A 27,546-nucleotide genomic window follows, 5' to 3' on the forward strand; every position below is an offset into this window, starting at 1 on the left:
TTCAGCATGCATTGGGTGACCCGCCAAGGCCAGGAATGACACCTGGCCACACTGGTTAGAATGGACCAGAATATGATGATGATGATGATGACTGAATTACTGTTACAGATGACTTGACCTCTTGACCTTTTTGTCCGCAGACGGTGGTGGAGGCGTGACATCAAGGCAGCACGGCCATGAACGCCAGCGAGGCCACACAAGTCAGTCTGGACCAGCACAGGGCCAACTGGACGATGGTAGGCGGCACTGTGGAGGATTACCGGGGAGCGAACTGGATGGTGGGAGGCGATGGAGGTACTGTGGAAGATTACCGGAGGATGAACTGGACGGCGAGTGGCGGTGTCGATGATTACCGGAGAGCAAATTGGACAGGTGATGGTGATGCTGTGGACGACTATCGCAACTCAGCCCTGGCGGTGGTGGAAGTGGTGGTGCTGGCGGTGATCCTGGTGGTGGCGGTGATCGGTAACGTGTTCGTGCTGATCGCGGTGTGGCGGCACTCCACCTACCGGCCTATGTCACGCTGCTACCTCTTCATGCTGCACCTTAGCCTGGCCGATCTTCTGGTGGCGCTGCTCAACATCTTCCCGCAGCTGATCTGGGACATAACGTACCGCTTCCAGGGCCCGGATATCCTCTGCCGCCTCGTTAAATATGCCCAGGTATACTGTACATATTATCCTTTTATTTACTTCACTTGAAACAGGTTAAATTACTGGCTGCAGGTGACGTGGAAATTTAGGTCGATGGGTCTGCTCAGCCACACAGACCAGAGCTAAGCGACGACTACTATCACTTTAACCTGCAACTTCCTTATGATTTTATTCATTTAACGAGTAGCTACTTCTTACCTCTATGTTATGTATCAGACTTCAGCCATCCTTCTCAAGTTTATATTAATGTTAGAAAACCGTGGGGGAGATCCTACCCTTCTGAAAACTTGGTCTGGGTGGAGGTATATCTGATAAATTTCGTTTTCTTAGGTAAAAAAAAAATGGCCGTGCTTTGGAGATGGACACACACACACACACACACACACACACACACACACACACACACACACACACACACACACACACACACTTTATATATTAGGTTCTAACAATTTTACGGTAAACAAGTCTAAACAACCGATAACTATTACCACTGATCATTTTGGTTTTCGTTCTTTGTCACATTGCTATTCACTCTAACTTGGCTGTAAAGTGTCTATCATATGCGTAAAAGAAAAATAAAAGTAAAGATAAGAAATGTCAGACCAAGAGCACATTATAACAGTTTTTCAATATTCTTTTCAGTTAATAATTATATCCATGAAGTAAACTGTGAAAGTATTATCTATTAAAGTTATATTCCTACCTATAAAACAGACCAGTACATTTACCACTATTTTCTGTACTAACTTTAAGGACAAAGATGTGATATTTTGCAACACATCACAATAAGGGCAGCCTGTGTACTACTTAAGTTTAGGAAAGTTTTTATACGTCCACAGGTGTTCGTGCTGTACGTGTCGACCTACATGCTGGTGTTCATGGCCGTGGACCGTGCCTGTGCCGTGCAGGGAAGCGGCCGGGGCTCACTGAGGGCCGCCAGGTTCATGATCTGCGGGGCGTGGGCGATGGGGCTGGTGCTGGCGGCCCCTCAGACGGTCCTGTTCTCTATCCGGGAGGTGGGGCCGGGCGTGCAGGACTGCTGGGTGGTGTTCCAGCTGGTCAGCGAACGCCTCTACGTCACCTGGTTCGTGGTGTCCGTGTTCCTGCTGCCGCTCGCCATCATTGTGGTGTGCTACAGTTACATCTGCTGGGCCGTGTGGCGAAGCGCGGGCACCACCAAGCCGCTCTCAGCGCTCGGTCGCCGGCTGTGCTTCGGCTGCCTAAGGGGTCACGGGAGAAGCGGGCGGGACGAGGACGGGCACATAAGCCTGGAGCTGCAGCCTGTCAGTGTGGGACGGCGCCACTCCAGCCCCGCCACCTGCCCCGCCGTCACCAAAGTCTCGGCGGCAAAACTGAAGACGGTGCGCATGACCCTCACAGTAGTGCTGGCCTTCACCGTGTGCTGGACGCCCTTCTGTGTGGCGCAGCTGCACAGCGTCTACAACAAGCCGAAGGACCGTGAGTACCTCCACAGCACACGATCCTTCCTTACCTCCACAGCACACGATCCTTCCTTACCTCCACAGCACACGATCCTTCCTCATCTCCATTACACCCAATCCTTCCTTACCTCCACAGCACACGATCCTTCCTTACCTCCACAGCACACGATCCTTCCTTACCTCCACAGCACACGAGCCTTCCTCATCTCCATTACACCCAATCCTTCCTTACCTCCATTACACTCAATCCCTCCTTACCTCCATTACACCCAATCCTTCCTTACCTCCATTACACCCAATCCTTCCTCATCTCCATTACATCCAATCCTTCCTCATCTCCATTACACCCAATCCTTCCTCATCTCCATTACACCCAATCCTTCCTTACCTCCATTACACTCAATCCCTCCTTACCTCCATTACACCCAATCCTTCCTTACCTCCATTACACCCAATCCTTCCTTCCCTCCATTACACCCAATCCTTCCTTCCCTCCATTACACCCAATCCTTCCTTCCCTCCATTACACCCAATCCTTCCTTCCCTCCATTACACCCAATCCTTCCTTACCTCCATTACACCCAATCCTTCCTTACCTCCATTACACCCAATCCTTCCTTATCCATTCACCGTTAGGATTGATCTCGCATGAACAAGATCGTGTAGCGTCGGCCTCAGTAAAATTTCACCGTAGTAGTAGTAGTAGTCGTAGTCGTAGTAGTAGTAGTAGTAGTAGTAGTAGGCCTAGTAGTAGTAGCAGCAACCTCAAGCTTATCCCCCTGTGAACCCGGTGGAGTGCAGGCTAAAATTCCCCCTTCTCCTGCAAACTACAATCCTAATCACAGGAGCTATGAAAGGGACAGACAGGCCTCGGTGCCACCACGTGAAGGCGTCCCTCTCCTGCACCCCAAAGCCTCTAAAAGCGGGGATTGCTCTCAAGTGTTTGCCTGCATAAAACACCCCAAATGCATCAGCCCCCCTCACACACACACACACACACACACACACACACACACACACACTACTATTACCTCTATTTATTCCTTTTTCCTACAAGACAACCCAGCCCCCCCCCTCCCCGAGAGAGGCGGGCTACATACTGATAAGCGCTGTGGGTGTTTCCTCTCAGCCACACACACGTGCTGGGAATACATTACAGGTACACACACACACACACACACACACACACACACACACACACACACACACACACACACACACACACACACACACACTCGCCTCCCGTAATAGCAGAGCAGAAAACAAACAAAAACACCAGCAATCTTGATATCGCATTCCTCTGCCAAAACACCACCCTCCCCCCCCCTTCGTTTTTTTCCCATTACCTTGCTTGACTCTCTCTCTCTCTCTCTCTCTCTCTCTCTCTCATTCTGGTCACTTCTCTTCTTAACTCCCCTTTTATTTCTCCCCCATTACGGCGGGCACGCAACACCCGCCCGTCTACATACTCTCACCCCTATTCCATCTCTCTCTCTCTCTAATGCAAGACTCAGTCAATACTCTCACTCCTTCACGTATGCAACTGGTCAACTCTGGAACTGTCTTCTTAATTCTGCCCAGGCATCTCAAATTTAATGTTCTTATTTTTTTATTTTTACACTTTATGCTCATTATTATTATTATTATTATTATTATTATTATTATCAGCGGCAGAAGGGGCAACATCGTTATCATCATCATCATTATTATTACCGGTATTATTATTATTATTATTATTATTATTATTATCATTATTATTATTATTATTATTATTATCATTATTATTATTATTATTATTATTATCATTATTATTATTATTATTATTATTATTGTTATCACCACCACCACCACCACTATTACAACTACTACTACTTCTACTACATTTTAAGGAACAAACTTTGCATGTAATCAGCCTTGTGTTCTTTCTTCCTTCGTAAAAATAATCTTTCTTATTTATTTTCGCTGCACCGTAATAATCGTTTACATATTAACCACAACCTCTAAACAGAAACGCCGTATGCATAATTAACACATAAAAGTCTAGGAACGAGCCATGAGGAAAAATAAACTGCTAAAGAAGTGGTGTTTAGGGAGACTCAGATGCGAAGGGAGTGTATTTATGAACAATTAACACATAAAGGTAAAAGAACGCGAAATGAGGAAAAATAAATCGCCAAAGAAGTGGTGCCTGGGGAGACTCATGTGTTAAGAGTGCATTTTTAGGATACTGAATAGGAAGGCTGCCAGAGATCGAGCAGCGTGAAGAGCTTAACAATTTGACTGCGTTGGGTTGAACTGGTAAGGTAAAGGAGCAATGGTCAACAGACGCTCAACCCCGGTGCTCACCCTCACCCTCACCCTCATCCACACCCTCACCCTCACCCTCACCCTCATCCACACCCTCACCCTCACCCACACCCTCATCCACACCCTCACCCACACCCTCACCCTCCCTCAGTGTCTCTTATCAGGATCAAAAGTTCTCCCCTCTTCACTTCCACTGTAAAATGGAAGGTGTTACGGGAAGGAGCTTAGTGTTACGGTGATTCCAGGTTCGAGAGAGAGAGAGAGAGAGAGAGAGAGAAATACTTCCAACACTGTACGTAGATAGACAGATAAATATATAGAGAGATAGACAGAGATGAGTAGCGGAACAGGTAGACAGACAAACAGACAGATAGATAGAGAGACAGACAGATAGACAGATTGATTGATATATAAATAGACAGACAGACACAGACAGACACAAACATTACCTTCATTCTGGCGGGTCCTAACACACAAACCTGTCTCAGCCTGCCACTGTCCACAGCCACTCTGAAAAGGGGAAAAAAAAAACACATCAAACAACATTACCAACATCACGAACTATTTTTACTAGTACACGATACACAATATAATTCACATCACAAACATCATCAGACACTCTTACTTCACGTCATCAGTACTTCACGTCATTATTATTTACTCATCGTTACTTCACGTCACTATTACTTCTCGTCATTATTATTTCATGTCATTATTACTTCACATCATCATTACTTCACGTCATCATTACTTCACGTCATCATTACTTCACGTCATCATTACTTCACATCATCATTACTTCACGTCATTATTATTTCACTTCATCATTACTTCACCTCATCAATATTTTACATCATCAATACTTCACATCATCATTACTTCACTACTTCACGTCACCATTGTTTCACGTCATCATTTCCTCACATCACCATTACTTCACATCATCATTATTACCTCATCATCATTTCCTCACATCACCATTATTTAACATCATCACTACTATACTACTTCACGTCATCATTACTTCCCATCAAACAACATTACCAACATCACGACCTATTTCCACTGCCAACCGATACACAAAATATTCCACATAAATATCAGGAGAAAGAAATTATACACGACAAAAGGCCTATTCTGACCCAAGAGGTAAAAAGAGGGTCTCGTTAAAATTGAGGACATACAGTTTATAAAAGAAAAATACCTACTTTTTTTTTTTTTTTTTTTTTTTGAGAGAGAGAGAGAGAGAGAGAGAGAGAGAGAGAGAGAGAGAGAGAGAGAGACAGACAGACAGAGACAGACAGACAGACAGACAGACTAAAGGCCTTTCAGAAGACCAACACATCCACTAAGGCGTGTTCCTTATCTCATCCACCTTCAGACTCTTTCATTCAGCTCTGGAGACGCGTGTGGCTCTGGGGGGGTTAGACACACGCCTCCCAAACCCCTCCAGGGCCAGACGCACTTCCAGGCTGAAGGAAAGCGTCTGGAAGCTAATATAAATAAATAAATAAATAAATAAATAAATAAAAATAAAGTAAACGAACTAAAGACATAAGCGGACCACAGTGGATTATCTTTGCTTTTCAGAGTCTTTGATGGGATCGGTAAAGGAAGCTCCCTAACATCTTTTCCAGGGCGATTTATTTTGCTTTTTATACCTTACCGTCGTAGTCCGTGTTACATAAATCCTTCAGACATCGCCAAACTCTGCATAAAAAACGTACAAAACGATATTAACCTGCCATATTCTTAAATAAATCGCTAATGAAAAGGTGTTAGGGAGCCTCCTTAACCGACAAGAATACGAACCCAGGTACTTGCAAACAAGTAATATTCTCGTCAGTTAAGGCACCTCCCTAAAACCTCTTTCTTAGCGATTTATTTTTGGATTTTACTGGCTAACATCCTCTTCTATGTTATTTATTCAAAGTATGGTGATACTGGAAGGATTTTTGCGACACAGAAGAGCCAGATTAATGTGAAAAGAACCATAGCAACTCTGATCCAGCTATGTAGGTAGGTAGGTAAGTGAATGTGTAAGTAGGTATGTAAGCAAAGAAGTCGGTCAATAATATGTAGGTAGGAATGTAAGCTCGTAGGCACGTAGGTAGGTAGGTAGGTAGGCACGCAGGTAAGTAGGTAAGCACGTAGGTCAGAAAGTGGTGATGTGACATAGTGAACAAGCCTCTCTCACTCTCTCTCCCTCCCTCTCTCTCTCTCTCTCTCTCTCTCTCTCTCCCCTGTTTAATCACCCATTTCAAAGGGACTCAAAAAACAAAATAAAAACGAAAAAAATAACACGCTATTCAGGTAGACGGGATTGCGTTACAGATTTTTTTCAAATTTCTTCGTTTTTATTTTTTTACTTGCCATGGATTTTAATTTTCGGACGTGAAGAGTAAGGGGGTTGTTAAGTCGCTCGTCCAGGCCGTGAGAATAGTTCCGGGTGACACTAACAGGCCAATTTGAGAGAGAGGAAGAGGAACTGACTGTGGGTGTTGTCATTGTGTTGTGGGCTAATGATGATGATGATGGTAATAATAATAATCATAATAATAATAAATAATAATAATGATAATAATAATAATAATACATAATAATAATAATAATAATAATAATAATAATAATAACATACTCGTACAATCGAAAGCAAAGTTCATCTCTCTCTCTCTCTCTCTTTCCCCCTCACTGCCAGAGCTCCATTCATCCAGGCTTACCGACAATCCCCTCTCAAAAAAAAAAAATAAAAAAAAAAAAAAAAAAAAAAAAAATCATTTTAATTTATATCAAAATTTTTTTCTCAGTATGACCTACTTTGACCTGAAGCTTGTAAGTCCGTTCCCTGAGACCCATTAGACACCTAGACGCCAGCCAACTTCCCATGTCACCACTTCGACGCCAATGCCCACCGTCCATACTGAAGGCAACACTCTAGGGATTGGGTAGTAGTCGGGATTTTTATTTATCTATTTATTTACTTATTTATTTATTTATTTTTATGACGGTGGGTCTTGTGGCAGATTAGTAATGTCCTTTTTCAGAAATTCAAAATCATTCTGTTGTTCCTCGTCCCTCTCTAGGCTGGATCTCGCGTTCTTTCACACAGCACAACACTTTTCTATCCACTTGACTGCTGCCTCCCCACTTCTCTCTCTCTCTCTCTCTCTCTCTCTCTCCCTCTCCTTCTCCTTCTTGTCAGTTTCCTCCTCCTCCTCCTCCTCCTCTTGCCAATGTTGTGGAGGAACCAGAATATGAAATGGCGTCCACGTGCCCAGCCTGCCACGACCTTCACTGTCTATTTATCTATCTTTCTATCTATCTATCTCTGGCCACACACCTTCATGCCGCAAGGGTTAGCCACAAACAAATCGCCTCCATGTCGATCTGTCCCCTGCCATTCCACTGCCCTCCCTCCAACTTACACCCATCCCCCTTCTTTCACATACCCCTCCACTCCTTCCCCCCTTCACTGCATCTTATACATTAGAAATATTCCGTGTTACATTTTTTCAAAAATGGCGTATTGATTATTCACATTTCAAATTAATTCGACTCAAAATTTCAAAATATATCGCTCACACATTGCTTTCCATGTTCCAAAAAGAAAAACAATTCATGCTAATTCGTGAAAAAAGTAAAAAAAAAGAAAAGAAAGTGTGACATACTGCTTTCCAATACCCCCCCCTCAAAATTTTTCAAGCTAATCCGTTCAAAAAAAAAAAAAAAAAAAAAAAAAAAAAACTATGGCCATATAAGCCTCTATCGCCAAACTTTAATGGGTAATATCAAGAGCCAATATTTCCACATCAATGCAACACAACTCGAAAATTTTCATTGCAATGGCGTGCTGTAAGTGGAATTTTGATCGCTAAATACAAAGAAAATCTATCTATCTATCTATCTGTCTATCTATTTATCTATCTATCTGTCCATCTATCTACCCATCTATCCATCTATCTCTGTCTATCTATCTATCTGTCTGTGTGTATCTCTCTACATGTCTATCTATCTATCTGTCTATCTATCTACCTATCTATCTATCGATCTGTCTGTCTGTCTGTCTATCTGTCCGTCTGTCTGTCTATCAGTCTATTTGTCTGTCTATCTATCTGTTCATCTCTCTCTCTCTCTCTCTCTCTCTCTCTCTCTCTCTCTCTCTCTCATTTTATCTACTGTCTTACGCCATAATGCCGTAAGGAATGGCCGCCTGCCTGTGAGTTAGTAATTTTAAGGGATTGGAAACTAACCCTCCGGAAACCCACTTGCCGACACGAAGGCAACACGAATGGGTTGGTTATAAGGTTACCATCCAGCGTTGTGAATGGTTTCTCGACTAAAATCTGCTTTCATAAAATTTCCTGTGTATATGCAAACCAAATATAAAAAATGTAAAACCAGTATTATATGTCGTTTGGGGTTATTATACATTTTTTTAGCTGCTACTGCTACTACTACTACGACTACTACTACAACAACAACTACTACTACTACTATCTCCTGACTAATTCCCAGGCTCCTATGACTCACTCTCAGCTTGACATTATCGTCTGGTGTAGCTGCAATATAAAAAATTAACTTGTTCATAACTACAAAATATTAATGGTGACTACATAAACACTACCAGGCCCGTATGACTCACTCTCAGCTAAACTAAATTCGCCTGATCTTACATCTTTAATATATATATAATATATATATATATATATATATATAAAAAATAGAAAAAAAGCATGAGACATTAATAAGGAAATAATCGCACACTTCATGAATTCACGAAGAATATTTCTTGTCCGCCTGAAAGTCGAGTAAAAAATATGAAACAATTCAAGCTCAAGAACGAAAAGATCACTACAAACACAAAACTAAAAAAGTCAATAACAGCATAAAACAAAAAAAATAAACATCCACAAAATATTTACAAACGCAAATGATAAAAGAAACACAAAAATATCATCCACAAAAATCCCCATAACCTAACACACCTGGATCACCTGAGTCCCTACCTGTAATATGTGAGCTCGTATTTCTTTCGGGTTTAAATGGTATTATGTTCTCGTTAAAGGAGTTCCGCCTTGTAAATCCAGAATAATTGGGCTGATGTGTGTGTGTGTGTGTGTGTGTGTGTGTGTGTGTGTGTGTGTGTGTGTGTGAAATTATATCTTACACTGGGAAATATTACCTTCATTTTGACACTCTTATTTCGTGTGTGTGTGTGTGTGTGTGTGTGTGTGTGTGTGTGTGTGTGTGTGTGTGTAATCTTACTCGTGTGTACCTTTATCTTGTTTCACATACACACTGGCTCACTTACACTTTGCCTCACTTACACCCTACCCCCCCACACACACTACCTACACGCACACACACACACACACACACACACACACACACACACACTATTATCCCTCCTGCCTCTATTCCCAGACATGCCATTCTCCTCTCTTCCCTTTTCCAGCGGTCATGACACACGAGATTGTATTTGTGTGGAGGAACGGGAGGGGAGAAAGGAAGGTGATTTAGTTTATTTATTTATTTAGTTATTTATTATGGTTTTTGCTTGTGTTAGTGTTGTTGTTATTGTTATTATTATTATTATTATTATTATTATTATTATTACAACTACTACTACTATTACTGCTACTACTACCATTACTACTATTACCACTATTACTACTGCTACTGCTACTACTACCACTACTACTATACGGGACTCTCACCTCACCCACTTTCACCACCGGTCACCGCCCCAGCCCATCCCGCCCGCTCCACTCCATCCATCCCACCCCCTCTTCCACCCCACGCCCCATCCACCCCAAATATACCTCAATATACCTCACCCCACACGATATATCCCATACCTCCCACCAGAAAACCCTCAGTCGAAAGAAAATGTCTCAAAAAAAAAAAAAAATGTCATCGCTTTAAAATGGACTAAAAGACAGAAGCATTTTTTTTTTTTTTTTTGGGGGGGGGCGTGAATATGATGAATCCTGTGGCTCTAGGTCGACACCCGGGCCCCTATGACCCACTCTCAGCGGAATAAAATCGTCTGGAATGAAGCACTAGAGTTCTTCCGACAGTGAGAGGGGTGAAGAGGAATATTAGCTGGTGTAATCTGGTCGTCTTTTTCGCTCGTTGTCTTTGCGCGGTGGTAACGATGAATGCCGCCGCCGTTGTTAGTATGAGGCAGATAAGGAGAGAGAGATGTATGAGAGATAAGGAGAGAGAGAAGTATGAGAGATAAGGAGAGAGAGAAGTATGAGAGATAAGGAGAGAGAAGTATGAGAGATAAGGAGAGAGAGAGAAGTATGAGAGATAAGGAGAGAGAGAAGTATGAGAGATAAGGAGGACAGTATTTTGCACTCCTAATATCGGGTAATATTTTGGATGCAAGGTATTAATTTGTCGTTATAAAAACTGATAATATTTTTGACTATTTTTATTTATTTTTTATTTTTATTTTATTTTTATTTTTTTTGTGGTGTGGGAAGGAGGATAATATTTTGCACTATAAAAATCTATCAATATTTTGACTTTCGGGTTGTAGGATATTACTTTCCATCCACAATATCTGAATTATTTTCGCTGTTTCTTTGGGTCTATGAGGAGGATATTTATTTGCACTTATAAAATCTAGTAATATTTTTGTTTCTTTTGGGTCGTACGATATTATTTTCCACTTATAAAACATGGTAATATTTTTGGCAATTTCTTTACTTATAAGAATCAGGAAATATTATGGCGATTTCCTTCCTTATTCAATCTGGTAATACTCTGACTTATTTTACTAATAAAACCAGGTAATATTTTGACTTCCTTTACTTATAAACACTGGTAATATTTTGTTTCTTTACTTATAAAATCTGGTAATATTTTGACAGTTTCTTTACTAATAATATCTAGTAATGCTTCAACTATTCGTTTACTTATAAAACCTAGTAATATTCAGGAGCTTATGAAATTTGGTAATATTTTAACTTTCTTTACTTATTAATAAAACTTGGCAATATTCTGATTCTTTACTAACAAAAACCAGACAATACTTGTTTTCTTCTCTTTCTTTCTTTCTTACTTTTCCTTGTGTCTTTCTTCAGTGCGCACAATGAACCCCGTGGCGGTGGTGTGCATGCTGCTGGGATCCCTCAACAGCTGCACCAATCCCTGGATCTACCTCTACTTCAGCGGCACCTTACTCAACCAGCTTAGGGTAAGGCCACAAACTACCACAGCATCTTAAACCTCCTCAGTGCGATTATCTACCCTAATCTACCCTATCTTATCCTAATCTACCCTATCTAATCCTAATCTACCCTATCTTATCCTAACCTAGCCAAATTTAACCTAACTTAACCCCCTCTTAACACAGCCCAACCTAAGCTAAATTAACGTAGCCTACCCTCACCTATCCTCTCTTAGCTTCGCCTGATCCAACCCAACCCAACCCAGCCTAATCCACCTCAATTTAATCCAAGCAAACCTGACCTAATCTCACCTAACAAACAAGCCACCAAACTCTAAGAAAACTAACCTACCCTGACCTTGACTCTCGTGGATATAGAAGAGGTGATAAAAATGGTAATAAAAACGGAGGCCAGTGACCCGTACAGAACGCGATATAAAGCCAGGGGTAGAGCGCAGAGTTAAGAGCCTTACCCTTACTGGACGGCGGGTCACTGTCTGGTTCTCGCCCTAACACACACACTTGAGCGACTTAACGATCGGTCAATGATAGTTCTCAGTGCGGAATGGGATGTTTGGTCATTGAGAGAGAGAGAGAGAGAGAGAGAGAGAGAGAGAGAGAGAGAGAGAGAGAGAGAGAGAGAGAGAGAGAGAGAAAGAGAGAGAGATTATTACACCTACACTCTCTTCAACAACACCCCACTCCCAGACACCCCAACACAAACAATGAAGAAACACTCAGTACACACACGCACGGCAATACAATACCTCGATCACAACACTATTACAGGGATTAGTAACTACAACTACTACCACCACTACTATACTACTACTACTACCACTACTACAACACTACTACTACTATTATACAGCCAATCGGACCAAATCAGATCAGTTCCGGTCTAGACGCACCCAACCTAAACCTATTTCTCCCCCTCAACTTCATCTCCGCTATCGTCAGACACAAGAAGATGAAGACGAAGACGAAGACGAAGACGAAGAAAATGAACAGCAACAAAAGCAACAACAAACTAAGCACCCAAACTTATGAGGGGATGGTTGTCAAGTTACCTGGTCACAAACACCTTAGCTTCCGTCCCTACCTTCCTCATTAGCCATTTGCCCTTTCACACACATCACGTCTCTTCTCACACCCTCAAACACCCCTCCCCCACCCTCCTCTAATACTGCTATTCACACGCCCTCTTCCCTTCTCTCTCTCTCTCTCTCTCTCTCTCTCTCTCTCACACACACACACACACACACACACACACACACACACACACACACACACACACCTCCTCTACTAATCCTATTCACACGCCCTCTGCCCCTCTTCTCACACTCTCACCCCACAACCATTCACACACCCTTTTCGCTCCCTCTCCCCTCTCATCCTCTCTCACTTCCCCTCTTTTCCCCTCCTCACTCTCCCCATATTCTCCTTCACACTTCCCCTTTCCCCTCCTCTCTTTCCCTCCCTTTCTCACTCCCATCCCCAGTTCTACCCGTTCATACTGCCCCTCTCCCCCTCTCCCTCGCCTCACACTCTCCCTCCCCCTCCTTCCCCCTCCCCTCTCCCCTCTCCCTCCCCTCCCCTCACCCCACTCACTAATTACCTGCAACAAGGTCGTGGTGTTTACAGGTAGGGCAAGTCCTCGTTAGAACACGCTTTTTTCACCTCTTTTGTCTCTGCCCTCGGGTCTACCTTAATGAAAAAGGAAATAATAATAATAATAATAATAATAATAATAATAATAATAATAATAATAATAATAATAATAATAATAATAATAATAACAAATCTGATCAAAGTTGCATTGGTGTTCGTGAACCTGATTTTGCCATTTCCCCCTCCCCCCCCTTTTTTTTTATCTGGTTTGCATGGATTTTTTTTCTTTATTGGAAATGCGTCCCTCACTCACAAAGACTCGCCATGGTGTGACGTAACTGTTTTGTCCGTGTTTTCGTACGTAATTTCGCCGTTACGAATTTTTTCACGGAAGAACTGAAGAGGGTAACCGGAAAAGCGATTCTGGGCCATACTGCAGCCTTCTTCTCCTTCTTCTTCTTCTCTTCTCTTCTCTCCTCCCCCTCCTCCTCCTCCTCCTCTTCTTCTGCTTCTGCCTCTTCTTCTTCTTCTTCTCCTCCTCCTCCTCCTCCTTTTCTTCATCTGAGGGGACTGGACAACATACACCTCGAGTACTAAATCGTGGTAGCGTGAAATTTATTAACACTAGTTGTGAGGAAGAAATCAGTCTCCTTGGTTACTATTCAAATCAACCCTACAATCTGACAGCACATGGGTAGGACGTGGAAGAAGCTGAGATTCTTTTATCACATGAGGACAAACCGACTATAATGAGTCTCCTTGGTTACTAGTCAAATCAACCCTGCAATCCAACAACACCTGGCCATCAACTGAGCTGCAAGGAGTTAGGAATCTTTGTCACAGGAAAAAACTAACTATGAGTCTCCTTGGTTACTACTCAAAATTAACCCTCTAATCTGACGACTCCACCCGTATTCGCGTCAGTTAAAAAAGCTCCCTAATACCTTTTCCTAAGCGACTTATTTCGCTAATTACACCTTACTCTCCTTATTCGTGTTACGTAAATCATGGTAATATCGCCACACTCTCCCAAGATAACATACAGAAAGGCATTATCCAGCCATATCCTAAAATAAATCGCTACGTAAAAGGTGTTAGGCAGCCTCCTTAACTGATGAGAATACGACCCCTGTGTGTGTGTGTGTGTGTGTGTGTGTGTGTGTGTGTGTGTGTGTGTGTGTGTGTGTGTGTGTGTGTGTGTGTGTGTAATAGCAGAAAAATATTAATGAAGGCCCCACGCAAATTAAACTCTCATTCAGACATGTGCAAAAGAATAGTTCATTTTCATCCTAACTTGATCCAGATTTTTTCGTCCTTTGGCAGCTTGATTCACGTAGCTCAGTACTGGAATAAATTACGGCTCTTCATCGTCTCCACAGAACTTCTTCGTGACTAGCATCCGTATTCTAGCGTTAATCTATTTTTGCAACTCAAGATGGGGAGAAGACAATTTCTGGGCCAAGTCAGAGTAAAAGGGATATAGACAGACGCAGGAACTTTTGGCTTCACTAAAATCACTAAAGTCTACGGGAATGACGCGCCTTGTTTCAGAGAGATATTAGTGAGTGACAGAAGGACAGGGCCAATCCTTGAAATATTCCTACTGCTAAAAATATCCCTTAAGGTAGATTAAAAAAATATATATATTGAGAGAGTAAATAATAAAATAGGTAAGGGGCTGATAAAAATGAGTATATTAAAGCCTGCCTTATATATCGAATCCTGTGTTCCAATTCAATGCATTAATTCTCCCTTCACATCCTGTCCTTAACGTGATGGAGATAAGAGAGAGACACCAGGGGATGGGGGGTATTCAGGTACATATCTCTCTCTCTCTCTCTCTCTCTCTCTCTCTCTCTCTCTCTCTCTCGAACCCCGAGCTATGACACGAACGCTAGAACAGGATGCTAGTCACGAAGAAGTGGTGTGGAGAGGACGTAGTGCCTTAGAAATTGTCACATTCTGCCACTGGACTATGGAAAATAAGCTGCAAAATGACGATAATCTGAGCCAACTTAAAATGAACGCACTATAGTCGCTTCTTGTATCTCTCATCCCCTTCCATCCCTTAACATATTTCCTTTTTTCCCTTATTCTTGGCTAATTTACAGACGATTTTGATGACAATAAAACCCTCTGGTAATGAAGGGGTTAATGAGGGCTATTCCATCCCCCCCCAGTTCGAAAAACCTGATCTTTATAAAATCTGAGGGTAAACAAGGACATAAAAAAAATAAGTCGCCGGATTCAAAGGGTTAGGGGAAAGAAAATCAACACCATCCTAGGGAGTCCTGTCTTGTTATCCTTGTCACAGCCTCACGGGAGAGTTAGGTTAGTTACAGACAGCCTCGAAAGGACCAAGACGCCTGTTGCTCTCTCTCTCTCTCTCTCTCTCTCTCTCTCTCTCCTTTGCACTTTTTCTGTAACTTTTTCTACTCATTCACTACTCACTTCCCTATGTCGATATCTTAACTTCCTTGTAGGCTAAAATTCTCCTTTGGTCAGTTGCTTCAAGACACACTCCCTCCCCTATTCCCATTCACTCTCCCCTTTCCCCCCTCTCCCCTCTCATCCTCTCGCACTTCCCCTCTTTTCCCCCTCTCACTCTCCCCATATTCCCCTTCATACTTCCCCTTTCCCCTCCTCTCTTTCCCTCCCTTTCCTTCAAGACGGTCTCCAAGAAGCTACGTAAAATCTTAAGTCTGTGGCAAAGAATGGGTTGTGTTCGTCTCTACCCCCCTGGCCTCTCGTTCTTTACCCCTGTCTTTTGGCCTGTACGTGTTTAGGAACCCAATGCACCCCTTCAATCACCCCCACCCCACCCCATCCCACCCTCCCCAACCACCTCAAGTCCCACCCCACCCCAACCACCTCAACTCCCACACCCACCCCATCCATCCACCCCAACCACCTCAACTCCCATCCCACCCTATCCACCCACCCAAACCACCTTAACTCCCATCCCACCCCATCCACCCATCCCAACCACCTCAACTCCCATCCCACCCTATCCACCCACCCAAACCACCTTAACTCTCATCCCACCCTATCCACCCACCCCAACCACCTCAACTCCCATCCCACCCTATCCACCCATCCCAACCACCTCAACTCCCATCCCACCCTATCCACCCATCCCAACCACCTCAACTCCCACCCCACCCTATCCACCCTCCCACGACTCCCTAACCCCCCTCTCCTCTCCCTCCATCAGTTCTTCCTCATCACCTCTATTCCCCACCTACCCCAGCCCACATCTCCCCAACTCCCTCCCCTCCAATCACCATTATTCACCTCATCTCATCTCCCCACACCTCTCCGCCTACCACTCCTCTCACTCACCACTTCTCACCACTTCCTTTCCCTTTTCTTTTTCCTCTTCCTCTTCCCTTCTTCTTCCTCTTCCTGTCTCTCCCTCTCCAAATTCGTTTTCCTATTCCTGTCTCTACCTCTGTCTCTTCCTCTCCCCCTCCCTCTCCCTCCCCCTGTCTCTCTCTTCCTTTTCCTCTTCCTCTTCCATTTCCTCCCCCCCACGCGCCATCTCTCTCTCTCTCTCTCTCTCTCTCTCTCTCCACACTGCACCTTTAACTCCACCACTAAGGGTACGACTGCAGGGAAGACGACGCCGTGCGGGAAAAAAAAAAAAACATATGCAAAGATAATTCAAGAGGAAGTGAAGCAGCAATTTTTTTTTTCTTCCTTCTTTGCCTTTTTCATTTTCCTTTTTTTTTGTTGTTATGGTAAATGCACGCACGCACACACACACACACACACACACACACACACACACACACACACACGAACAAATACACAATATCTACTTATTCATATGCTGCGCACACAAATATATAAAGTTACCTTCACACACACACACACACACACACACACACACACATGAACAAATACACAATATCTACTTACTCATAATGCTGAGCACACAAATACATAAAGTTACCTTCCTCCACACACACACACAAATCTAGTAAAGTACCAAAGGATGAGGATCTACAGCCTCTCAGATGGGACCTTTTTCCCTTTTCCGCCGCCCTGATGGAAAGTTAGGCGAGGTGAGGTGAGGTGATGGACGTAAGGTGAGGTGATGGACGTGAGGTGAGGTGATGGAGTGTGAGGTGAGGTGAGGGATGGTAAGGTGAGGTGAGGTGATGTGAGGTGATGGTGAGGTGAGGTGAGGTGAGGTGATGGAGGGTGAGGTGAGGTGAGGTGAGGTGATGGAGGGTGAGGTGAGGTGATGGTGAGGTGAGGTGAGGTGAGGTGAGGTGATGGATGGTGAGGTGAGGTGAGGTGATGGAGGGTGAGGTGAGGTGAGGTGATGGATGGTGAGGTGAGGTGAGGTGATGGTGAGGTGAGGTGATGGATGGTGAGGTGAGGTGAGGTGAGATGGGGTGATGGATGGTGAGGTGAGGTGAGGTGATGTGAAGTGATGGTGAGGTAAGGTGAGGTGATGGAGGGTGAGGTGAGGTGAGGTGATGGAGGGTGAGGTGAGGTGAGGTGATGGAGGGTGAGGTGAGGTGAGGTGAGGTGATGGAGGGTGAGGTGAGGTGATGGAGGGTGAGGTGAGTTGAGGTGAGGTGAGGGGGGGACATTCTTTTGGAAGGAAAGTCCACTAACTTTCCCAATAAAACAATATTATGAAGGTGAGATTCCAGAGCAAAATGACGCACACTGCCAACACTAACACTGCCAACACTAACACACCCACAACACTAACACACCCACAACACTAACACACTGCCAACACTAACACACCCACAACACTAACACACCCACAACACTAACAACCCACAACACTAACAACCCACAACACTAACACACCCACAACACTAACACACCCACAACACTAACACACCCACAACACCAACACACCCACAACACCAACACACCCACAACACTAACACACTTACAACACTAACACACTTACAACACTAACACACTTACAACACTAACACACTTACAACACTAACACACCCACAACACTAACACACTTACAACACTAACACACTTACAACACTAACACACTTACAACACTAACACACTTACAACACTAACACACCCACAACACTAACACACTTACAACACTAACACACCCACAACACTAACACACTTACAACACTAACACACTTACAACACTAACACACTTACAACACTAACACACTTACAACACTAACACACCCAAAACACTAACACACTTACAACACTAACACACTTACAACACTAACACACTTACAACACTAACACACCCACAACACTAACACACCCACAACACTAACACACCCACAACACTAACACACTTACAACACTAACGCACTTACAACACTAACACACTTACAACACTAACACACCCACAACACTAACACACTTACAACACTAACACACCCACAACACTAACACACCCACAACACTAACACACTTACAACACTAACACACTTACAACACTAACACACCCACAACACTAACACACCCACAACACTAACACACTTACAACACTAACACACTTACAACACTAACACACCCACAACACTAACACACTTACAACACTAACACACCCACAACACTAACACACCCACAACACTAACACACCCACAACACTAACACACTGCCAACACTAACACACTGCCAACACTAACACACCCACAACACTAACACACCCACAACACTAACACACCCACAACACTAACACACCCACAACACTAACACTGCCAACACTAACACACCCACAACACTAACACACCCACAACACTAACACACTTACAACACTAACACAAACACACCCACAACACTAACACACCCACAACACTAACACACCCACAACACTAACACAAACACACCCACAACACTAACACACCCACAACACTAACACACCCACAACACTAACACACCCACAACACTAACACACCCACAACACTAACACAAGTGAAAAATGATGGAGGGAAAAGGAGAATTAGGAAGGAGGAGGAGGAGGAGGAGGAGGAGGTGGAGGAGGAGGAGGGGAGAGAGAGAGAGAGAGAGAGAGAGAGAGAGAGAGAGAGAGAGAGAGAGAGAGAGAGACTAATAACGACATGTGGAGAGAATCTGAGAGAAGGAGAGATAAGCGTCTGCCTCTCTCTCTCTCTCTCTAACATCTACACTCTCGTCTTGGATACCTAATGAGGTGTAACTCGTCCAAAACTTACACCCAATATCATTTTCAGATACTCTCATTCGCACCCAATATGTGTGTGTGTGTGTGTGTGTGTGTGTGTGTGTGTGTGTGTGTGTGTGTGTGTGTGTGTGTGTGTGTGTGTTGATACTCTAATTTTTGGTAACCTTCATCCCGGTTATGCTTGAAGTTCTTAGAGAGAGAGAGAGAGAGAGAGAGAGAGAGAGAAATTATTGCTCAGGTTTCAGTCCCACAAGAGAGAGACGTCAGTACACACACACACACACATACACAAACACACACACACACACACGCACACACATACACACACACGATAACCACCCTGTCGATAAAGGAAGCCATAATCAGAACAAACCATTCAATCGTTAACACAGCCTGCCTGAAGGGCTGATATGGGATAGGAGAAGCACGGAGGAGGAATGAGAGTGCACCTGAGTGGATGGGATGGGGGGATGACTGGATCGTGAGGGAGGGAAGAGGGATAGAAGTGTGGTTATTGCGGTGAAATTTCTCTTCTTTACCGCAAGGCACATAATATTTCAGGCATAAATGACGAAGCTTTCAGTGCTATCCTTCTGTTTGATAATACAACAAAGTCTATTAAAACATCTTGCGTGATATCAGTAAAAATATAATTCCTTTGCCCACACTCTTCTTCCTTCTACACCCAAACTCTCCCCCATCCCTACACCACACACCTGTCAGCTCCTCTACACCTACACTTGTTATTAATTACCCGAATCCATACACTGGTACACCTGAGTTCACACCTCGTACAACGCCAGAAGAAAATGCAAAGTGTTAAAAATGGAAACTTGACCAACTAATCCAAGAAAATACCTGCAAATCATTTAACAGAAGATGACTTTCATTTTTACTGAATGTAATTTGGCACTAACGTCTTGCACTGATTACGTATAGATATAAAGAATTATTTATTTACTTATTTATGTTTATTTTCGCAATTTCTCCTTTACTGAATATTGTCCTCACACTTTGATGCTGTATATATCACATTATAATTTGTTAAGCAGAATAACTACCACATATTAATGGAAAGTGTTATTCTAATTCTGATTCTGTTCATGATTTCATTCTATTCCCTTCTCTTACTTGTCACTGTTCATCATCATTTTTCTGCCTTAAATCCTGTTATTTCTCTTAGTTCTTCACCACTTTCTCTATCTAATATTCTGCTGCTTTTCTTTGTTCTTCACCATTTTCCTGCCCTATCCCCTATTATTTTTCCTTGTGCACTATTTTCTCTGCCTTATCCCCTGTTATTTTTCCATGTTCTTCACCATTTTATCTGCCTTATCCCCTGTTATTTTCCACTGTTCTTCACCATTTCCCTGTCCTATCCCCTGTTATTTTTCCTTGTTCTTCACCATTTTCTTTGTCTAATCTCCTGTTATATATCCCTGTTCTCATCATTTTCCTGTCCCATCCCCTGTTATTATTCCCTGTTTTTCACCACTTTCTTTGCCTTAATCTCTGTTATTTCTCCTTGTTCTTCATCGCATTTTTCCGCCTTACTTTTCTTCTTCAATCTCCTGTTTCCTCGCTGGTCTCTCTAAGCCACGTAATCCGCTCAGCGTACCTGGATCAGCGTATTGCTATCCTCTGTTTCATACACTCTCTTTCCTCCTCCTCTTCCTCTTTTTCCCTCTCCTTCTCCCTCCTTCCCTCTCCTTCCTCTTGGCTTCCCCTTCCGTCTTCTCCCTCCTCCCCTCCTCTTCCTCTTCCCTTCCCTCCCCTCTTCCTCATTTTCCCTCTCCCTTCTCCCCTCTTTTTCCTCTCTCTTTCTCTCTCTCTCTCTCAATTAATTTACCTTTAATAACCCCTTCAGTACGATGGCGTCTTTACCTGTATTTTTGCCCTCATTAGGCGATTTAATTAAACACCGGAGAAATCCACATTGTAAGGTAGCTAATGATGATGATGATGATGATGATGATGATGATGATGATTATGGTGGTGGTGGTGGTGGTAATAATAATAATAATAATAATAATAATAATAATGATGGTGGTGGTGGTGGTGGTGGTGGTATGATGATGATGATGATGATAAACTTATTAGAAACGTACGAGTAATGTAAATCAATAACGTAGTCTCTCGTTTCCCCAGCTGAAATAACATGTAAAATATCTAGAAATAGCATGTAAATCACGCAGGAAATATAAATCAAGCAGGAAATGTAAATCACGTAGGAAATGTAAATAATGACGTGGTTCTGTTATTTCCTCAGCAGGGGGTAAATAAGAGGTGGTTGGTGTACATACTGTAGTTTTTACCTTAATTTGTTTGTAGTTCCTTTTTTGTAATGTACTTCCTTGTTTGTCATGTACTTCCCTGTTTGTAATATGCTTCCTTGTTTGTAGTTCTTTGTTTGTAATGTAGTTCCTTGTTTGTAATGTACCTCCTTGTTTGTAATGCGCTTCCTTGTTTGTAGTGCCTTGTTTTAATGTAGTTCCTTGTCTGTAATGTGCTTCCTTATTTGTAGTTCCTTGTTTGTAAAGTACTTCCTTGTTTTGCCGACAGGTGGTGCTGGGTCTGGGTACGAGTCGCTCCAGTGACAACGACTCCATCGGGGACCAGGAACCGAGGCATCCCAGACACACCCCCGACGAACCCAGCAAACGACCCATCACGCACTCCAATATGGTCTAGCCGCCTCACACACACACACACACACACACACACACACAGAGGTGGCTTCATGAACAGTGGCCAAGATCAATAAGCCAATGAACATGGTGTCTGTGCATGATCTAGGAGCCAATTATTTATCCTCTGAGGGACTAACTCAAACTCAGGCGGGTCTTTTCCCTGCCAGACTGTGGAAGTGAGGCTCATTATCGCTAAAGGACGTGCCCGATTCCAAGCTCCCTCTCTCTTCAGGCTTACAGTCGTGTGAAACGGTCAGTATGGTGTGCCGTGCTCTTTGATGCAGTGCTTTGGGCCTCACGCAGCCTGAGGAAATGAAAAAAGTTAAATGAAAGTGTCTTCCACGGCGGATTAATACTGAGCGTTGAACAAAATGCGACCAAGGAAAGACCAGATTAAAGCTGAGTGTGGAAAAAAATGCGACCAACGGAAGCCCGGGAGACCAAAGGCACTGGAAATGGCTGGAATGCGGGAAGGACACCACTGTATGCAAGTCTCTTATTGACCGAACTACCTAGACTCACGGATGAAAATACTCTCTATGCACAAAGTCACGAGTGGCATAGGTCAAACACGAGTACTATTGCATTTGTACATATTTATCCTATTCTCTAAAACGCTGCAAACACCTACGAGACTAGCAGGTTGTGTTACGCTTTTCAACCTTTTCAACTTTACCTGTAACTATCAGAAAGAGTTTGATGTTCCCAGTTTAAGATATACTCATGATCTAACACTCTAAAGGTTAATGCTACTAGAAGACCAGGGCAGACCATCGCCAGACTTTGCTCTTCTCGTCAAACTTTGCTCTTCCCTGTCATCACCAAGACAACCTTTATCGTACACGGTAGTAAGTGAGGTCTGGTAATAGACTATAGTGCAAATCACAGTACTGTACAGAGATATATTTTCAGAAACCACAAGTGTATCTATACGTAAAAGAAATCTGTGTGTCGTTCAGCATCACTATCCCAGGCACTCCACTCAGAACCCCTCATCCATTCCACTGTTTATTTTCATACCTGTCAGCCATACCGGGCCTCCCACACAAGGATGATATGTGAGTGTAAATTTTTATAATAACACAGCAATTTTAAAATAAATGGTTAAATATTATTTAAATTGATAATAATATTCAATAATATTGAAGAGCAGAGACAATGATTGTCTTGCTACATCAAGCAACGATTACTTTACGCTGACTTGCTAAGATTCTCAAGAACGAGAATTTATAAACTTTCTCAACAGTACACAGCAGAGACTAATTACTCACAATTGCTGAATTACTGTACTGTTAGCCTCTGGAGAAAGTTACATCACCCCTGACAATAAATAACTAATACTAACATCAGGTTCTTGCCGATGCTTAACTCCCAGGTGGCACAACGGATATTAAGTTAATACAACAAGACTGGTCTAAGTACCAGTTATGAAAGCAAACGTTTATGCAAGCTAGGAGCTATATGGAAAATAAGCTTAATTATGGAGAAATGAAACAAGATTTTACTTTACATTAAGCTCGAGAAAGGAACTGTTAAATTTATTAATTACAAAAATTAAATTTAACGTTACAATTCAAATCAAATTAAATGAGACGCACTCACTCACTCACGCAATAGCTAAATACTTACGTCTAGAAAAAAACACCTTAATTAAACTCTTATAACTAGGAAATACACAAAAGAAATACTATAGTCGATGAATGCTGCGTATCACCCAAGCTGAACTAGGATGGAAGTACTGAAGAACTGTGGAGTTTGGGTACTAGCTGACCTCACACTGCTAACACAGGACCTCTCTCCGTCGCAGCAACAACTGGACTGGCCAAGTCGTGGGAAAGAAAAGCGGAGCACTCGGCCGCATTTTCTAACCAGAGGCAAGCAGAGGCGAACAATAAAAAACAATAGTATCGCTCAGTACAGCACTTAGTGACGTGCACTAATCGGTCACCTTTGAAAACGGTGACGAATGTTTTGAAAAGTATACTCCGAAATGGAGGGAGAAACGGTTAGCTGAGCGATACACAGTGAGTTTTCCACTAATAGTTCGTGGCTTTTCACAAAAGGAAAATGTCGCGAACTGATTCGTGACAAATGTAAAAGTTATGACACGGGAGACAGTTTTACAAAGTACTGAAGATGAAACAGCTGTCAGAAGATGTGTATTATTTCTGCCATGACTTGTACATATACTGCGTCCTTCCCTCATCGAATATCAGTGTGGTGATAAAGGTAAACTGGGTGTTCGTTATCCGTGTGTTCTGTGACCTCGAATTCATTGTCTGCGGCGTCCATGCACAAACATTTCGAGTTCGCAGTGGGACAATAATTAAGTTCGTGATTTCGTGTTCAGAATGAGACAGTGATTAAGTTGGTGATTTCGTGCTGAGAGAGAACAGTAGCTAGCGATTTCGTGCAGAGAATGAGACAATAAGTTGGCGACACTGTGCTTGGAATGAAAAAAACAACAGCTAGCGATTTCGTGTTCAGAAGGAGACAGTAACTTAGTGCAGCCTGATATGAGTGTGTCAGAGTGGGATAAACTGTGCTGACTTGGCAGGAACTACTGAAAATATGAGTTGCGTCCACAGTTGTATTGCATCTCAGCCAAAAGGATCTTCAACGTGGCAAGAAAATTCAGTGGAAAGATACGGAACTCACTAAGGGTCACTTCCACAGCCGATCTGTCTGCAGCTCAGCGAAAGAGTCCTCAAATGGCAGGCTTCACTGGGGAGGTATGAAGCTCACTAAGGCTTCCATGGTTACCGTTTTCACAGTGCTAGTGGTAATGGTTCCTGTGCATACCAACGTCACCGGTAGCGACTGTGTCTGAGGCTGTTTTTAAGGGCTACATGGGTGAACAAGATGGGGTTTGGGCCAGCAACCTCTAGCATTATACGTCATACAAGCTACACAAGCTCATTTTTAGCTTCTGGGCAGCAAGATGATGTATAAAGCTTTAAAAATATCTACATCTGAAGTTTAAAATGTTAGCATTTACACTTGAGGATTATTGGACTGTTAGGGTGCTGGAAGGATATTGGAGGAAATTAAGGGTCGATCGGAGAAAGTCCAGAACCGAAAGAATTGTCTGCAAAAGAATACATATTGCGTGCCGATAGTCGCTAATTCGTAGATGGCGCAACTGTCCTGGAATCAATTAATCGCGATTAACGAACACCCACTGTATTTAAGTATTAGGTGACTTTTTTCTTTAGGTGAATTACCATATGTTCAAACCTGATGTGCACTGACAGCCGTGAAATGCAGCTTTCTTCTCCTTCATGTGTCTTTGGAATAAGGAAAAACACCAGGGTCGTAACCAACATATTCATTGCCATTTTCCAAACATCATCCTACTTCCATGTCAAAAGTGGGTGCTAAAAAAAAAAAACAAAAAAAAAAAAAAAAAAAAAACGCTAAAATCCACTGAATTCTGTTCTTTCCTGCACTTTTCTCACTACTGTTTAATGGTGAAAGTATTTTTGCTTCAATAATAACTTACTTTTTTTTAATATCCTAAGGAGTGGCTAAGGTTATGAATGGAGACGGAAAATTATCAGTCATGCCAACCTCAGGGGGTAGACGACAGAATAAAAATTTGAGAACACAGCTTTACCTGTACGTATTTATATTTCATCAAGTAATCGATAAAAATTGTCCTTCTTACGATTTCACACTCACAACGACCTCCAAGAAAACAAAGCTTGAGAAACAGAAAGAAAATAAGAGTCAGGACCCAGGTTGTGCTTTTCCTACAAACTCATTAAGCTTACTGACTTCGTGTTTTATTTAAGTTTCCCACGAGGAGCTAAAACAACACACACAGCAGGAACGAACATAAATATATCTTCCGGGCCTCAGTGCATTTCTTTCCAGTCTTCTTTCAGCATCTAAGAGAGGTTTCCAAGTGATTGTACTGAGGTGCTAGTCTCTCGTAAATACTCATCCTTTCACCCACCCCCTTCTACACCCACCCCTGCCTCCACACCCAGCCTCTACACCCACCCTACCTTCTGCACTCATTCTCTACACCCACACCCTCCCTATACACCCACACCCGCCCTCTCCTCCCACAATGCGGATCACAAACCAGGGGGAGGGGATTCACATTCTGGGAGCCAACCATTTCCCTCTATCACCACCCCCCCGCCATCACTCTTAGGCGGGGAACTCACCAGGCTTAAGTCTTTGTAAATAAAACACTTTCTGAACATCTTATATCTTGTTTAATATCCCCAGTTGTGTGTGTGTGTGTGTGTGTGTGTGTGTGTGTGTGTGTGTGTGTGTGTGTGTGTGTGTGTGTGTGAGAGAGAGAGAGAGAGAGAGAGAGAGAGAGACGTGGCAGCAGCAGTGGATGCATTACTGATGGGACACACCGCTCTGATGAGGCTAATGTACAGGTGGAGACAAAAATTCGTCTACTCCTCCACTGTGTCTAGTTCCTACTTAAGCTCCATCTGGTCACCTTCCTCCCTGACGCATCGTATCAAAGAGAATCGTGCACAGACAGAAAGGATTCTCCCAGTTTCAGAAAATTATCCAGTATGGTGAGACGTGAGAGGTGAAGCTTTTGTCTGTCTTTAGGGCACGTCCGTCGCACTCCTCCCTGACGCATCGTATCAAAGAGCATCATTTATGGGCAGAGAAACCTACCATGCCTCTCTCAGCAACGGAAGATTTGTCGACAGAGGAAGTAAGCAGCAGAAAAGGTGAAGAAAGTGAGAAGCAGAAGAGGTGAAGAAAGTGAGACGCAGAAGAGGTGAAGAAAGTGAGAAGCAGAAGAGGTGAAGAAAGTGAGAAGCAGAAGAGGTGAAGAAAGTGAGAAGCAGAAGAGGTGAAGAAAGTGAGAAGCAGAAGAGGTGAAGAAAGTGAGAAGCAGAAGAGGTGAAGAAAGTGAGAAGCAGAAGAGGTGAAGAAAGTGAGAAGCAGAAGAGGTGAGGGAAGTGAGAAGCAGAAACGATGAGGAAAGTGAGAAGCAGAGGAGGTAAAAAAAAATGTAAGGAGAACATTTGTCCTTGATTGTATGACGCCTGTACCATACTATGTTCACATTAACTTGGCCTCAACTTGCCACAACCCCACCTGGAATGCTGAACTGCAACAACAGATTGACACTAGTGTATGGTCCTAGTCAAGAAGTGCTGTGGAAAGGATGTACAGCCGTAGTATTATCTTTTTACACACACACACACACACACACACACACACACACACACACACATATATATATATATATATATATATATATATATATATATATATATATATATATATATATATACATACGGTATTTGACATCTTGGGTGCGATGAGCTTTAACACAACTGCTATAAGAGTAACCGAGTTCAATTGGCGGTACTGGTAATTCGGAATCCTGAAACTATGTGTCGTATCATACCACAAGTACGCCGAATAATTTTTTGGAGGTGTACACCTGGCGACTCTTGAAGGAAGGTAAACTGAACACAGGCTGTTGTGACTACTCATGCGGCTGGCAGTG

The 27,546-nt window shown here is 43.0% G+C and overlaps 1 protein-coding gene across 1 annotated transcript; it reads left to right on the top strand.

Moving 5' to 3' along the window:
- The first annotated feature begins 176 nt into the window (after window positions 1-176).
- On the top strand, window positions 177-22,047 carry LOC145400983 (oxytocin receptor-like). The gene is made up of 4 exons (XM_080273343.1): window positions 177-662; window positions 1,496-2,114; window positions 11,500-11,612; window positions 21,919-22,047. The coding sequence occupies exons 1-4, from the start codon at window positions 177-179 to the stop codon at window positions 22,045-22,047; spliced, it is 1,347 nt and encodes a 448-aa protein (XP_080129469.1).
- Window positions 22,048-27,546: the final 5,499 nt, after the last annotated feature.

This window comes from Coenobita brevimanus, chromosome 54 (assembly GCF_032717465.1).
Source record: "Coenobita brevimanus isolate Jiangsu-jjx chromosome 54, ASM3271746v2, whole genome shotgun sequence".
In the NCBI taxonomy this organism is placed as follows: Eukaryota; Metazoa; Arthropoda; class Malacostraca; order Decapoda; family Coenobitidae; genus Coenobita; species Coenobita brevimanus.

Excerpts from the sequence above, each read along its gene's own strand:
- LOC145400983 (XM_080273343.1), top strand. The coding sequence starts at position 177 with ATGAACGCCAGCGAGGCCACACAAGTCAGTCTGGACCAGCACAGGGCC. Across the intron at positions 663-1,495 it reads GCCTCGTTAAATATGCCCAG|GTGTTCGTGCTGTACGTGTC; the intron begins GTATACTGTACA and ends ATACGTCCACAG. Across the intron at positions 11,613-21,918 it reads CCTTACTCAACCAGCTTAGG|GTGGTGCTGGGTCTGGGTAC; the intron begins GTAAGGCCACAA and ends TTTTGCCGACAG.